At 47.4% G+C, this 16,400-nt stretch overlaps 1 protein-coding gene across 1 annotated transcript in view; it reads left to right on the top strand.

The window, feature by feature from the left end:
• Window positions 1-15,795, top strand: part of rpn1 (ribophorin I) — a 41,245-nt gene extending 25,450 nt beyond the window's left edge. The window contains exons 4-10 of the mRNA XM_072280238.1: window positions 1,942-2,151; window positions 2,899-3,091; window positions 6,138-6,237; window positions 7,543-7,681; window positions 9,163-9,282; window positions 11,552-11,797; window positions 15,104-15,795. Coding sequence (XP_072136339.1) covers window positions 1,942-2,151; window positions 2,899-3,091; window positions 6,138-6,237; window positions 7,543-7,681; window positions 9,163-9,282; window positions 11,552-11,797; window positions 15,104-15,286 — 1,191 coding nt within the window. The 3' untranslated portion in view covers window positions 15,287-15,795. The remainder of the gene's footprint in view (window positions 1-1,941; window positions 2,152-2,898; window positions 3,092-6,137; window positions 6,238-7,542; window positions 7,682-9,162; window positions 9,283-11,551; window positions 11,798-15,103) is intronic.
• Window positions 15,796-16,400: the final 605 nt, after the last annotated feature.

Genomic DNA, 16,400 nt, shown 5'->3' with positions numbered 1-16,400 from the left:
CCAGCAACTGGCCTTTTTAGCCTTAGCCTAAACACAGGACAAACCTAAACGACCAATTAACCTACTAACTGGTGTGTGTATCTTTGGACTGAGAGGAAACAGGAGCATGCTTGTGTGTGTTCTGTGATCCCAGCTTGGGTTTGACCTTATGGTTCCTTCTTGCCTCTCTCGGGTATCTTGGCTTTTCCATTGGCATTTTGTGGACCAAGACAATGAAATAATGTCTCCTTGAATATTAAGGTGTTAGTCTTGGGGATCAGTATTCAATTCCTGCTACTGTACCTTCTCCCCATGACTGCATGGGTTTCCCCCGGGTGCTCTGGTTTCCTCCCAGGTTCCAAAGGCGTTTTGCTTAGGGTTAGTTGTGGGCATGCTGTGTTTGTGCCGGAAACGTGCAGACACGTGAGCTGCCCCCAGCACACCCTCAGACTGTTATTCACGTACTCAAACCTTGCATTTCACTGTATATAGACCATAAGACAGGAGTGGAATTAGGCCATTCGGGCCATCGAGTCTGCTCCACCTGTCTATCGTGGCTGGTTTATTTTCCCTCTCAACCCCATTCTTCTGCCTTCTCCCCATAACCTTCGACACCCTTACTAATCAAGGACCTATCAGCGTCTTTTTTTTAAATAAACCCAATGACTTGGCCTCCTCGGCTGTCTGGCAATGAATTTCATAAATTCACCACTCTGGCTAAAGAAATTCCTCCCCATCTCTGTTCTAAATGGATGTCCCTCTATTCTGTGGCTGTGATATTTCAGTGTGCATGTGACAAAGTTAATCTTTAAATCTTTCCTTTGCAACAACATCCTAAAAAGGGCAAGCATTAAAGCTCTCAGAGCTGCACAGACAACGCTCTCCTGCACTAACCTCATTACTTCTGAAATAGTGTGATTTGCATTTATAATGGAAATACTTCTTGCAAAAGAGATTCATTCTTCATAAAGAGTCTTTCTGCAGCTTAAATACTATAGTAAGTGACTAATTGTTTAATAGGATACTGTCAGTTGTACCTTCCCAATATCCAGCAGCCTCTGGCAAAAGCTGCAAATAATTCCTGTCATCTATGAACTAAATTGTATTTCCTGTCTTGTATATTTTCCTCCTTGTAACAGTTTCCCCAGCACCAGAAGCAGGTGTTAGTGTGGCCATGGCTTTCCTATCAGCTACTCGGAACAAAAAGTACTTGCGATCACTTCACATGTTCCCTTGGCACGGGGTTCTGTGGCTGATTAATGACTTCCCTGTGCATTTGAGCGACTGTCAGAGCACAGCTGCAATTTGCCATATCCTTGTGTATACACACACACACACACACACACACACACACACACCATCTGAGGTGATTCTTCTCTGAACAAGTGTTAGACCCATTACATGCCACTGTTAACTCTTGCAGGGTTAATGAGCTGGGCAGTTGCAGGGGAAGCAAGTGATTAGATTAGGCCCTGAAGAAGGGTTTCGGCCAGAGACGTCAACTGTTTATTCAATTCCGTAGATGCTGCCCAACCTGCTGAGATCCTGCAGCATTCTGTGTGTGTTGTTCTGGATCTCCAGTGTATGACTGGATTAAGATTAGCTTTACTTGTTACATGTACATCGAAGCACACGGTTAAATGTGTTTGCATCAAACAGACGATGCAGTCTGGGGATGTGCTGGGCTCAGTCCGTACATGTCGGCATGCTTTCAACACTAACATAGCATGTCCACAACCTACCCGAAACTGTACGACTTTGGAATGAGAGAGGAAACCCACATAGTCGCAGAGAGAATGGAGAACTTCCTTGCAGACGGTTAAGGAACTATCCTGTGGCCCCTTGCTCTCAGTTGATTGTCTGCTCTCTCCGTATCAGGTGTCTATGAGAGCAGGACTGAGTTTGATGAGCAGATTTAATGCTGACAGTTGTTCTCACTGATGTGCTGTACTGCCCTTCCAGGACCCGCTGAGGGTGCATTATGAGAACAACAGCCCCTTCTTGGCCATTGTCAGCATGACACGCCTCATCGAGGTGTCGCACTGGGGGAACATCGCTGTGGAGGAGACCATCGACCTGAAGCATTGTGGCGCCATTCTGAAGGGGCCTTTCTCCCGCTACGACTACCAGAGGCAACCAGACAGTGGGATATCCTCTGTTAAATCCTTCAAGGTATGTCTCACATTCAGAAGCATAGAACTTCGCACAGTGTACAGTCCTTCAAAACACAACGTTGTGCCGACTTTTGCCCTGCTCCAAGATCAATATGATCCTTCCTCGCACCTAAGCCTTGAATTTTTCTTTCATCCATGTGCCTATCTAAGAGTCTCTTAAATGGCTGCCTCTACCACTACCCCAGCAGTGTTTCATGCACTCCACCCAACACTCTGTATATTTAAAAGATCTCATCTGACATCTCCACACACTGTCTCCCTTCTCCCCGCCCCCACCCATACTTTCCTCCAATCTGCTTAAAATTATGCCCCCTCATGTTGGCCACTTCCTACCTGGGGAAAAGTCTCTGGCTGTCCGCTCGATATATGCTGCTTGTACACATCTATCATACCTTTCATTCTCCTTCACTCCAAAGGAGATGAGAGATACTCCCATTCCAAGGTGATTCACTTTAAGGAATACAACTGTTGTATCACAGAAGTCTCATCCTGAATGACCCTGCCCTTCTACTGACCCCCACAGGGGTAGAAGGTCAAATCCAGGGTGGATTTTATCCACGTGTAGATTGATACTAATGTAACTGGAGAGAGGAACATTTGCATTTCTGTAGCGACCTTCACCAGCTCTGCCTCTCACCTCACCTCTGTGATGTGGCTGGCTCCAGCTGGCAGGTCCACGTCTCTTAGTTTGAGGCTCTGATTCAACCGGAAGCTGTTGTGACAATCTCTCTGCTGTCCATTCCAGACCATCCTCCCTGCTGCTGCCCAGGACGTTTACTACCGTGATGACATTGGGAACATCTCCACCAGCCACTTGGTTGTCCTGGATGATTCTGTGGAGATGGAAGTCCGTCCTCGCTTCCCACTGTTTGGTGGCTGGAAGACCCACTATGTCATTGGATACAACCTGCCCAGCTATGAGTACCTGTACAACATTGGTCAGTACCAGTCCCAGGTTTACACCTTAAGTAGAGATTGATACGGAATTGGGTTTACTTTCACTGACGTACATAGGCACCTATGTGTGTACAGCTAGGGAGACTTTTGCGCAGCACTTCAGTAATTTTGTGTATTGCACTGTACTGCTGCAAAAAAAAAACCAAATTTCTTGACATATGTAAGTGATAAACTTGGTTCTGATACGGGTCTCTATTGTGTACTGAGAGTGGGAAGGGGACAGGGAGAGGGAAATCATGGTTGGGGAGAGGGGAGGGAGCAGGAAGCACCAGAGAGACATTCTGTAATGATCAATAAACCAATGGTTTGGAATCAAATGACCTTGCCTGGTGTCTCAGAGCTGGGTGTGTCTTCATCAGCACCACCCGCTGCCCCAGCGCTGTTTCTCTGCCACCTGTCTCACGCCCCTCCCGCGGCAGCGCATCCTCACCACTCCCAACATCCTTCGCTCCTGCCTGTTTTACAAACTCGCTCTCTGCTCCATGTTAACAATTACAGTACCGTGCAAAGGTCTTAGACACCCTAACTATAAATTTGCATGCCTAAGACGTTTGCATAGTACTGTATGTCAGGAAATTGTTCTGTGGCACCATTAAAGTGCAATACATAAAATATACTATAAATTACAAAATACAAATTCTGCAAAGGAGGAATACTGAGGTACAGTAATGTCCATGGACTGATCAGAACTCTGGTAGTTCAGGGGAAGGAGCTGTTACTGAAATGTTAGGTGTGTGTCTTCAGGCTGCTGTATCACCTCCTTAATTGTAGTCATGAGCAAAGTGTTATAGCATAGAGACCACTTGGAGACTGGTCTTTGGTCTGTCTGGTCACCGTTCTTTGTGAAGGTCTTTTGTGAGATGGAGCAGAGATGGCACTTGTTGGTTTGGGCAGTACTGCAGTTGTAAGGCTTCAAAGGTACATATAATGTCAAAGAAATGTACACAATATACATCCTGAAATGCTTTTTCTTCACAACCATCCACGAAAACAGGACTGCCCCTAAAGAATGAATGACGGTTATTGACAGAATGAATGACAGAACCCCAAAGCCCCCCCCCCAGCTCCCCTCCCTCCTGTGCATAAGTGGCAGTAAGTAACGGTCCCCCTCCCCCCACAGGCAAAAAGAAGCAATGGCACCCGTCACTGAGCACGCAAGCGTGAGCAAAGCAACAGCAAAGACACGGACTTGCAGTTACCCCAAAGACTACTTGTTCACCCGGTATTCAACATACCACAGGCTCTCTCTCTCTCCCTAATAAGGGAGAAAGAGGTGTCTCTGTTTCACAGCAAGAGGGGAAATATAACAAACTACTCACTGGTTTGCGATGTTAAAAGTCCTTTGCGTTGCTTTTTCCAAGCTCTGTGCCCAAAGATCTTGGGTCTCTGGGCACGCAGCCTTAGTTCTTCCATCTCCCATGGCACACCGATCTCCTGCCTGGACACCGACCTTCAATTTTTCTTTCTCTCTCTCTCTCTCTCTCCCCTCCCCCCCTCCCCTCCCTCCCCCCAGTTTCCAGAGCCACGAAATCTCAGACCTCCCGAAGGCGAACAAAGCTCTTAGGCCGAGCCCTCAGTGTGCCAAATAACGGCCAGTCGTGAAACCACAAGAGCGGATCCCATTCCTGCAAAGAACTGTAATCAGCATGTAACTCCAGCTCAGGGTCTTCAAAAGAACCCTAGTAGAGATGTTAAAGGTGGAAGTAGAGCTGTTTCTGAAGAGGCAAGCAAAGGAGTCGCAGTTAGGCGCCATTGTCGCCTAAGCTCTCAGCTTGCCACCTCTTCCCAGAATACATGGTCCTTCTTCCATCTCATTCCTGACCACTTCCCTTTCCACACAACACTCCTACCTTAAAGTCAATGACGTCCTTAAGCCATCCTGGCAACGCCTCACCAGTGGGCTCCCCAACTACTTCATGTGGAAGTTTACTTGGGAGCAGATGATTTTTCTCTCCTGATCTACCTACTTACACTCCCCATCACTCCTGCTGCACCCTCTCCATCTGTCCTTTACACACAGTCTGGTTCCCCTCTCTCCATGATCCCATCTGTCCATTACCCACAGTCTGGTTCCCCTCTCCCCATGATCCCATCTGTCCTTTACCCACAGTCTGGTTCCCCTCTCTCCATGATCCCATCCGTCCATTACCCATAGTCTGGTTCCCCTCTCTCCACGATCCCATCTGCCCTTTCACCTCCCCTGCTAGATTCCACGCTCCAACTGCCTCGCAGTATCCATTTGGAGACTGGTTTCCTGGCAGATTCTCGTTTCAGTCCTTTGTCACCTTTCACCTTCCAGCTTCTGTCACTATTCCTACTCTCCCTTTCTCACAGTACTCCTCTTCACCTGGGTCCACCTAACACCTGCCAGCTCTGGCTCCACCTGTTTCCCTTTGCCTCCTTATACCAGCTCTCTCCCTCCTTTCACTCAACTCAACACACACAAGATGCTGGAGGAACTCAGCTGGTCGGGCTGAGGGGAATAAACAGTCGACGTTTCCATCAGAACTGGAAGGGACGGGGGCAGTTTGGGGGGAGAGGGAGGAGTACGAGGTGGCAGGTGATAGGTGAGTCCATGTGAGAGGGAAGGTGGGTGGTGGAGGAGATGAAATTAGAAGCTTAAAGGTGGTGGGATGAAGAGAGAAAGGGCTGAAGATTGAATCTGATTGGAGAGGGGGAAGTGATGGGCAGGCAGGGAGAAGAGGAGGGTTAAGAAAGGAGTCAGTGAGGAATAGAAAAAGAGGAGGGAGGCGAGAGAGATTACCAAGTTAGAGAAATCGTTATTCATGCTCTTGGTTTGGAGGCTACATTTTTCACCCCCTTCGACACTGCTTGACTTTCTGAGCGCCTCCATTTTGTGATTCACTCCAGATTTCAGTAACTATGGTATGTTGTCTCCCTGGGTCTGGATGGAGATTGGAGTTAGGACTGATACCTTACTGCCCTCACCCTGGGACAGAGTGACCTGTCCTTTCACTCATGCTGATTGGTCAGTTAAGCCTATGTTACCTTTCTGTCTCCTATCAGGTGACCAGTACGCTCTGAAAATGAGGTTTGTTGATCATGTATTCGATGATCAAGTGATTGACGACCTCACCGTGAAGTTGATTCTCCCAGAAGGAGCAAGGTGAGTGATTGGTGCCCGCCACACGTTCACCTCGTGTTGTAGCTGCTCCCTGTTCCTGGGTGTAGGTTGTGAGCAGTAGTTTTGCCTTTTTCCCAGCTGATAAGTACTAACACCCATTTAGTCTGGAGATGAAGTCCAGACCACACAAGTCTCCAGGTTTGCATGTACGTGTGTTTTTAAGTCACCGCGCTAAAGCACAGAAATCTAGTCTGCACTGGGTATTCACCATTTGTTGGGTCAGCATTTTCCAAGTCTCCCATGGTGAGTTTATCAAGCGAGCAACATCAAAGTGTGCATGCAACAGATAAGCCACTGTCAGGCGGGGCTCCAACAAGCTGAAGGAATGAATGTCATCTTCCTTGTCGTTAGTTGTTCTTGTGTTTCGTATGGACCTGGATCAACACGCTGACATCGTGTGGAGGCTGGCGTCCTTCAGGCGATGCCAGCTCGGGGCCACCCATGTTGTAAGGGCTCACGTTGTGGACGAGATTCCAGAGGAAGACTGGTCCAGCCCCTGTTCCTGAACGGACAGACTCACGTCTGCTCCTCCTGGACCACACTTCATCATGAATCAAGCCAGCAACTTCTTGTTAACAGCTAATGAATGCACGGTGACCTCCAAGTCCCAGAATGTCAAAGGTCTGATTGAATCACTGAGACCACAACATGGAAACAGGCCCTTTGGCCCATCTAGTCTGTACTGAACTATTCATCTGTCTAATCCCATTGTCCCACAGCCGGACTATAACCCACCCATCCATGTACCTATCCAATTGAACCCGCATCCACCACTCCTCCCTCCCCCCAAGCAGCTCATTCAAAAGTCTCACCTGTCTCTGAACGAAGAAGTTTCCTCTCGTGTTCTCCTAAAATATTTTACCTTTCACCCTTGACCTGTGACCTCTAGTTCTAGTTTCACCGAATCTCAGTGGAAAAAGCCTGCTTGCTTTTACATGAGATCATGTGATCGTGTAGTATAGCTGTGCTATTGTTGAATGATGGAAAATTTTGAGGGGCTGAATGGCTTCTTCCTGCTTTGTGAAGCATAGAAAATGAGACAGCAAGCAGATTATTTGGTAGGGATTGGGGGGCGGGGGGGTGGGGGAGAGAGGTCTTTACCCCTGAAAATCTCTCCCACCCTGTCTATGTGTGGGGAGAGTGTGATGGGACAGGCTAGAGGGTGTTTTACTCTATCTACAGTAAGTCAGTGTTCTAAGTGTACTTGGCCTCTGGAAACAGGAATAAAACTCTGTGCGCTAAGTTGCCTCTCCCACTCTCATGTCAGCCTATCTGTATTTTCTGCAGGAACATTCACTTGGACACGCCATATGGGATCAACCGACAGCCTGACGAACTCCACTACACCTACCTGGACACGTTCGGCCGGCCGGTGATCATTGCCCACAAGTCAAACCTGGTGGAACAGCATATTCAGGATATCGTGGTACCTGCTGCCTTCCTCCCATTCTTAACCATTGTCCTTTGGCCCTCGTTGCTGCCATTTCTCTTGATTCAAGGATGGTCAGACCCCTTATACATGACTGAGCTGCGTTGCAGAGCACAGGAGATTTACCAGGATCCTCCCTGCCTTGCAGGGAGGAGCTTTTCTCTTTGGAGCAAAGGGTGAGAGGTTGACCATGTGACATTGGAGTACAATTAGGCCATTCAGCCCATTGAGTCTGCTCCGCTTTTCCATCTCAACCCTATCCTCCTGCCTTCTCCCCTTAGTAATCAAGAGGTCAGCAACCTCAGTTTTAAGTATACTCGGCGACTTAGCCTCCAGACAATTCCTTGTCTGTGGCAAGAAATTCCCCAGATTCATCACCCTGAAATTCCTCCTCATCTCCGTTCTAAAAGGATGCCATTTTATTTTGAGCCTGTGCCCTCTGATCTTGGACTCCTCCACTAAGGCAAACATCCTCTTCACATCTATCTAGGCCTTACAGTAGATTTCACTCCCCACCTGTCAATTCTCCTGAAGTCCAGCAAGTACAAACCCAGAGCTATCAGACATTGACAGAAAGGGGTTAACCTTGTTAAGCCAGCTCTCTGTATGTAGTGACCTGGGCGATCGTGTTGTGCGGTCCTCCTTGCCCTGTACTGACCACTCACTCCTGTAAAGATGATTTTTATTTGTCACACGTACATCGAAACATGCATTGTTCGCGTCCAGTCAAATCACGAGGGTTGTGCTGGACAGCCTGCAAGTTTTGCCACACTTCCAGCGCCACCGTAGTATGCCCACAGCTCACTAAAGCCTAACTGTACGTGGGAGGAAACCCATGTGGTGACGGAGAATGTACACTCTCCCTGCAGACAGAGGTGGGCATTGAACCATAACCTTACAGTTGGCACAGTAAAGCAATGCCCTCGCCACCGTAATACTATACCACCCACACAGTGCTGAGGACCATCCACGGAGTGGGACTGGCACTACAAAGGATAATGTCACTGTGGATGCAATCGTATGTTTCACGAGACAAATAAAGCTCATCTTTATCTTTATTTCCTATATCCATGACTTTTCTGACCCTGGCTCCTCAATCCTTTCTCGGAACAGTATTTTGGGATGGTTGGTACATGTTGCCTCAGCTGACCCTGTACCTTAAATGCCTTTACTAATCAAGAACGTATCAACTTCCCGTTTAAATATACCCACAGCCCTCTGTGGCAATAAATTCCACAGATTCACCACCCTCTGCTAAATAAATTCCTCCTCATTGCCATTCTAAAGGGGCATCTGTAGCTCTGCCCTCTCATTCGCTCGGCTTTCCCAGTTGAGAGAAGTTATCAGACCTAGTGCCGGGTCCCTGTGACCCAGTGCCCCTCTGCCAGGTTGAACTGAACCAACAGGGTTACCTGACGGGGCACGGAGTTGTGACTGTGAATAATTTCCCTCACCTCTCGTGCTCGTTCCTCCTACAGATCCACTACAACTTCAACAAGGTCCTGATGCTCCAGGAGCCCCTGCTTGTGGTGGGAGCTTTCTACATTCTGTTCTTCACTGTCATCATCTATGTCCGCTTGGACTTCTCGATCACAAAGGTGAGCTGGTGCTCTTGACAGTGGTTTAACCCTCTGAGAATCAGGTTTATTAGTGCTGACATCTCCAGCGTCTTTATACAAGAGTAGTGGCTGCCAGGGGTGGTGGTAGAGCCCGATACGTTAGGAAGCTCTTAGATCAGCAAATGGATGACAGAAAAGTGGGGAACGATGCAGGAGGGAAGGGTTAGATTGATCTCTCAGTAGGTTAAAAGGTTGACACAACATTGGGGCTGAGGGACCTGTCCTGTGCTGTAATGTTCTGTGTTCTGTACATCATGAAAATTGTTTTGTAGCGGCAGTACAGTGCATACATATTACTTTAAATTACAGTAATATAAATATCAGCAAAAATGAGCACAGTACTGAGAAAGGTTCATAAATTCATGAACTGTTCAAAATCTGTTGGCAGAGGGGAAATTGTTCCTAAAAAGAAGTTTCTTCCCTGAGCTCTGCTTATCCCAAACTAACTCCCCAGACGAAGCAATGTCCTCTCCAACTGTGCCTACTACCTCAGTCTGACAGTCTCCTTGTTCCTTCCCCTACCCTAGCCTTCACCCTCTCTCCACATAGTCCAACAGCTGGGAAATGGACCCTTTTGGCCCAACAAGTCATGGTGCTGTCGAGCACAGCTTTACACTAATCCTATTATATTCTTCACTACGTTCCCATTGCCACCTCCTTTCTCGTCCCTCTTTCACCACAATTCTAGCACTCACCCCCATGTCAAATTCAGCTACTAATCCAAACTTCCTTGAAATGTGGGAGGAGAGCGGGGCATCGGGGAAGTGGGGTTACCAACAGTAAGTTCATCCGTGTGCCACATGCAGATAGTTCTGCTGGTCAGGATCGAACCCAGGACCCCTGGAGCAGAGAGGCACTGTGCTGACGCCTTCTGCAGTCCTCTATTATGAGCTGCTTCCCATACAGCCCTGCATCACAACTGGTGACTGTAGCTCTTGTAACTACAGAACTCCTCCCAACATCTCTCTGTCCTCTCTCGCCTTGTCACATACTCAGATCCCACACACCAAGAGTGTATTTGGGCTCAGTGATACATTAACATCTCCTGTAAATGTCTTGGGATTATTGTACTAAATTGAGGGGATTTTTTTTAATCTACAGTTTACATCTATTCTCCTTGACCATGAACCTGTGGCCTCTCCCTGCTTGCTGTTCTCTAAAAGATTTGGTCTTTGTGGGTAGACGTAAGTGTGAGCTGATACATTTTGGAAATGGACTGTAAGTCTTGAACAATGAATCCTGGGCACTAGGGAGTGTGATGGAACAGAGACACTTGGGAGTACAAGTGAATATTTCACTGAAAGCAACATCAGCTAGACAGGATAGTTTAAAAATTGTTTTGTATGCCAGCCTTCAGGCAGGGCAATGAGTATAGGAGTTGGGGCATTATGGTCAGTTGTGTAAAGTGTTGGAGTACTGTGTACGATTTCAGTCCCTGTTATATGAAAGAGGTAGTTAAACTGCGATCAGAATCGGATTTGTTATCATGAATTTTGTTTTGTGGCTGCTGTACAGTGCAATACATAATTTTTTTAAAAATGCAGGGAAGATCTGTGGATATTGTTGGGACCAGAGCAGTGGTCCCCAACCACCGGGCCGCAAAGCACGGGCTATTAGGCCGCGAGGAAACAATATGATTTGGCGATATGAAATGATATGAGTCAGCAGCACCTTTCCTCATTCCCTGTCACGCACTGTTAAACTTGAACACCACCACCCCCACCCCTGCCAAACCGTCTGCAAGAATATTGTCAATATTAAACCGGTCCGCGGTGCAAAAAAGGTTGGGGACCCCTGGACCAGAGGACCTGAGTTGTAGGGAGAGGTTGGCCAGGTTGGTTCTTTACTCCTTGGTACGTAGGAGAATGGGGGTAGGGGGGGGGCAACCTTGTAGAAATGTTTAAAACTGAGAGGTATAGTTGAGGCGGATAGTAATGGTCTTTACCCCAGGGTAGGGGAGTCCAAAACCAGGGGGTATAGATTTAGGATGAGAGGGGAAAGACCTGGGTAGAACTTTTTCACACAGAGGGTGGTAATTAAATGGAGCAAGCTGCTAGAGGAAGTGTCTGGGGCAGGTGCGATAGCATCATTGAAGAAACACGGATGACACAGGAAATTGGGACCAGCTGGTGGGCACCATGGTCAGCATGAACTAGTTGGGCTGAAGGGCCTGTATCCATGCTGGGACTGGATGGTTTCAGCCAGTGCTCCTTGCTGAAGTCTCCGCTTGCCCCGCTTGTCACTGCAGGATCCGGCAGCGGAAGCCCGGATGAAGGTGGCCTCCATCACCGAGCAGGTGCTGACTCTGGTGAACAAGCGTCTCGGCCTGTACCGCCTCTTCGAGGAGGCAGTGAACAAGTACAAGCAGTCGCGGGATATCGGCACCCTGAACAGCGGCCGCAAGAGTCTGGAGACGGAGCATCGCAGCCTGTCCGGGGACATCAGTGCCCTGCAGTCGAAGCTGAAGAGCGAGGGCTCGGACCTGGCCGAGAAGGTAAGGGGTGTGGGGTGGTCCTGTGGTTTCAGCAAAGGAGGTCAACGCAGAGAGGCCCTGGCAAATCCTTTCCCTCCGGGTTCTAGTGGTTTTGTGATCAAGGTGTTCAGAGGTCCAGAATGAGGCTTAAAACAATTATAATTGGTTGTTGGGTGTTACAACAGCAAAGAATGAACAAAGGAGAAAAGAAAGAACAAAAGTCTTGGTATTAAAAGAACTTAATTAAAAAGTTAACAGTCTTTTGTTGGATTCAGGTGTTTTTAATTCAAGGTTATTTTGTAAGTCGAGAAAGAAGCCTTAAACTTGGTTCACAATTGTTTTATTAAGTGATAATAGAACAAAATGAAATGGAATCAGGGAGAAGCAGCTAAGAACAAAGGACAGAAAGGCTGAAAAAGATGGCAGGGCAAATTGTTCATCTAGTCATAGTCATACTTTATTGATCCCGGGGGAAATTGGTTTTCATTACAGTTGCACCATAAATAATTAAATAGTAATAAAACCATAAATGGTTAAATAGTAATATGTAAATTATGCCAGGAAGTAAGTCCAGAATCTCTTTTTATACCTCATAGAAAAGGAATGTTCTATTTAAATTGACAGATAAGAGTTAATCTATCAGATAGACCCCATTCGAAGCTACCAGAATCATACGAAGGGGCACATTGCATAGACATACTGTGACCACTTAATGACAGATGCCCTGGAAGACCACATCAGCATAGTCAGCATCGGAGGACTTTTCCTAACAAACCTTGGATTTGTCAATGACATTGATGGGCTGACAGGGAGTGAGGATGATGCATTTACCAGAAACCCAAGCTGATGAGAAACAGGAGCCAGTCACAGTGGACATGAGCTAGAGGTTGTCAAACAGTTCAAGTATCTTGGTACCAAGAAGGATCAAAGCCTGAATTCCTTGCAAGGACAGCCCAAACAACAGCAACGCTGGCTAAACTAAAACCAATCTGGAGAGATGATAACGTCACTCTCAGATCCAGGTTGAAACTCCTGTATGCGCCTGTGCTCTCCATCTTTTTGTATGCACGTGAATCATGGACTTCAACAGAATATCCAGGCAGTAGAAATTAGAGGCTTCAGAATGTTCCTTGACATCTCCTGTACAGACCATGTCTCAAATGACAAAGTAGGAAGAACCATCACCCAGCACATGAGACACTACAAAGATCTACTGTCCACAGTAAAGAAGAGGAGCTGAGATGGTATGGCCACATAACAAGATCAAATGCACTCTCAAAGACCATTCTTCAGGGAACAGTGCAGGGGAAAAGAAAACGGGGCAGACCGAGGAAGAAATGGACAGACATTGTAGAGTGGACCGGAGAGAGCTTTACAGCAACCCAAGCACTCGCCCACAACCATGAGAAATGGAGGCTACTGGCACAGTGCTCATCTGTACGGCACCCCTACGACTGTACTGACCACTAGAGGACACACTGTACAATTGCATATCCATACTGACCACTAGGGGGCACACACTGAACAACTGCATATCCATACTCTGACCACTAGGGGACGCACTGAACAGTAACATCTATATAGATAATTATTAAAAAAACAGACAATTACAGTTAAACTACAAAGGCATATGTTCAGTCTAATGTAACACTTGTGATAACAACCTATAAAATTCAGATTTAAATTAAAGGTGAGCATTTGTCACATGTACGTCTGAACATGCAGTGAAATGCATCGTTGGCATCACAGACCAACATAGTCTGAGGACGTGCTGGGGGCAGCCCACAAATGGTGCCATGCTTCCAGTGCCAACATGGCATCCCCTCAACTTACCCAAACCTAACCCGTACGTCTTTGGAGTGTGAGAGGAACCTGGAGGAAACCCACGTGGTCACTGGGAGAATGTATAAACTTCACAGGCATTGTCAGGAATTGAACCCTAATATCAGATTCTGTAAAAGTGTTGCTCTAACCACTACACTACAGAGTCACCCTACACATATCAGGACGAAGGGTCTGGGCCCGAAATGTCGACTGTACCTCTTCCTAGAGATGCTGCCTGGCCTGCTGCGTTCACCAGCAACTTTGTGTGTTGCTTGAATTTCGAGCATCTGCAGAATTCCTCATGACTGAGTCACCCTCTCATAACAAACCCATCAAAGGAATCAGTCATATTCTACATTCACAGTTCGATTATAGAGCAATCGGAACAATACAGGCTCTTCAGCCCTCAATTTTGTGCCAGCCTTCTAACGTGCCCCAAGATCAATGTAATCCTTCCCTCCTACATGGCCCAACATTTTCCCATCGTCCATGTGCTGATCTGTAACACCACCAACTGTAAGATCCGGGTTCAGTTCCTGCTGCTGCCTGGAAGAGTTTGTTCATTCTCCCCGTGACCATGTAGGCTTCCTCTGGGTGCTCTGCTTTCTTCTCACAGTCTAAAGGCTTGCGGTTAGGGTTAATAAGTTGTGGGCATGCAGAGTTGGTGCTGGAAGCATGGTGACACTTCCCAGCATAATTCTCGCCGATTTGTTTTGACGCAGATAATGCATTTCACTGTATCTGGCAAAATGAAGTTAATTCAGATAAATCCCGAAGTTCCCCTCAAAGCTGCACAAAGTTGGCCCCATGTTGAAGAAATGAACTTGTGATTATGAAGCTGGGGAGGGGGTGAGGATCACGAGCTTGTGTCCTTTGTGATCCTCATCTTCCTTCGCTGTACCAGGGAGGGGACAGTACAACTGAGTTTCTCTTTTCAGAACAAGGTTCACTGACTTGTATGATGTGATATTTGTCTTGTGGCAGCAGTGCAGTATAAAGTCATAAAATTACTGTATATTTTACAGAAATATACAGGCACCAAAAGGCAGGACAATGTGGTCAGAAATCTGACGGGGAAGAAGCTGTTCCTGAATCTGAGTTTGTCTTCAGGCTTCTGTCCCTCCTCACTGATGGTGGCAATGTGAAGAGGGCATGTCTGTGGTGGTGAGGGTCTTTAATGATGGATGCTGCTGCCATGAGGCATTTCCTTTTGATCTACATTGAGCTTTCCTCAGAAGCCCTCGAGGATGCAGTGTCTCTGCAGAGGAAAGCCCCTCCCATAACAGAACAAGGGTTTGAGCTTGTTGCCCTGGGCAGGGCCCGTTTACTGCCCTGTTAATATTACCTTCATCTTGGGTGTCCTCTGTTTGATTGTAGTTCAGCTGTTTTGCTGGGAGCCCTGCTGTATGGGGCAGGGACAAGCTACCTGTCATTGACCTCTGTCTCCCCCACCCTCTCCCACTTTCCCCCATCCCCACCTCACCTCCCTCTCTCCCTCTGCAGGTGGCTGAGATTCAGAAGTTGGACGGGCAGGTGAAGGACTTGGCCTTGAAGGCCAGTCAGGAAGCAGAGCGGTTGGTAGCTGGGAAGGTGAAGAAGGATGCTTACATCGAGAATGACAAACACCTCTCTTCAAAGCGGCAGGACCTAATTTCCAGGATCGACACCATCCTGGACACCTTGTAGTGCCAGACTTCCCCTCTGTTCTTCCTCCCTCCCCCCCCCACCCCCAAAAAAAAGATTGAGTGGGAGTAAAACTAATTGAGTTCCTTTGTGCAAAGTGAGTTGAAAGTGGTGACTGCTCCAGCTCTGAGCTCCAGTAAGGTATGGGCAAGCAGTTAAGTTTGTTTAATCACCCTTCGGAGTTTGGGGCCTGGCAGATGATTCCTAGAGTCAAACGGGGCGACTGGCACTCAGAGGCACGTTCATTGCGGGACCGACTGAAGATGACCCCTGCCAGCCCCATCTGACAAATGTTCCCCCTGTTCTGTAATCTTCTGTGGATGTTTTTTTAATGCATGTAAAAGCTACAATTTTGTATTGCCAATCCAGAGAATTCCCTCCCCAGAACACCGAGTAGCTCTGGTGCGGTGAAAGGGCTTAGGGTTGTGTCGCCCTCTTTCTGACAAGTTTACTGTAAATTCAACTTTAAGTTGGAAAATGAAAAAATTAAAAGGGCATCTTGCCATCTCTGATACTGGTGTTACCGTCTTTGTGAAATACATTCTATATTCAGTGCATTTTTTGTTTTATTTAGAGATGGTATTGTGATCCGTTGAGGTGAGTTATGTTCTCCGAGGGGGCTGTGTATTGGTCAGTCTTCACATGGCTATAGAGTCCAGTCCAGGATCATTTTATTTACAGATACAGGCCCTTCCAGCCCAGAACACACCTATTTAATCCTAGCCTAATCTCAGGATGATTTACATTCATCAACTAACCACCTAATCCATATGTCTTTGGACTCTGGGAGGAAGCTGGAGCACCCGCAGGAAACCCACATGGCTGTTCGTGTTCCTGCTCCCTTTAACTTGCTGATCAGCATGAGACCTAATCAGAGGTGTTGGCGTGGATTGCCTTAATGGAGAGTGCCTGTACGTGACCTTGTTTAACGTGAGGAGTTGATGCACGGGCAGCCACCACATTGTCCTTGACAGGGTCCAGCGGTGTGACGACTGGGAACCCTTCACTGCTGCAGGCTTCCTCGGCCTTGCTGCCCCTGCCATGGGCGACCCTACCAGGAGCTGAACTCCAGACAGCGTCACTCTCGGGAACTCTCAAACTTTTCCACCACAATAAG

The sequence above is a fragment of the Mobula birostris genome, chromosome 16 (genome assembly GCF_030028105.1).
Source record: "Mobula birostris isolate sMobBir1 chromosome 16, sMobBir1.hap1, whole genome shotgun sequence".
Taxonomy (NCBI): Eukaryota; Metazoa; Chordata; class Chondrichthyes; order Myliobatiformes; family Myliobatidae; genus Mobula; species Mobula birostris.
The sequence above is the reverse complement of the archived record's forward strand: the minus strand, read 5'-3'. Positions and strand labels throughout refer to the sequence as shown.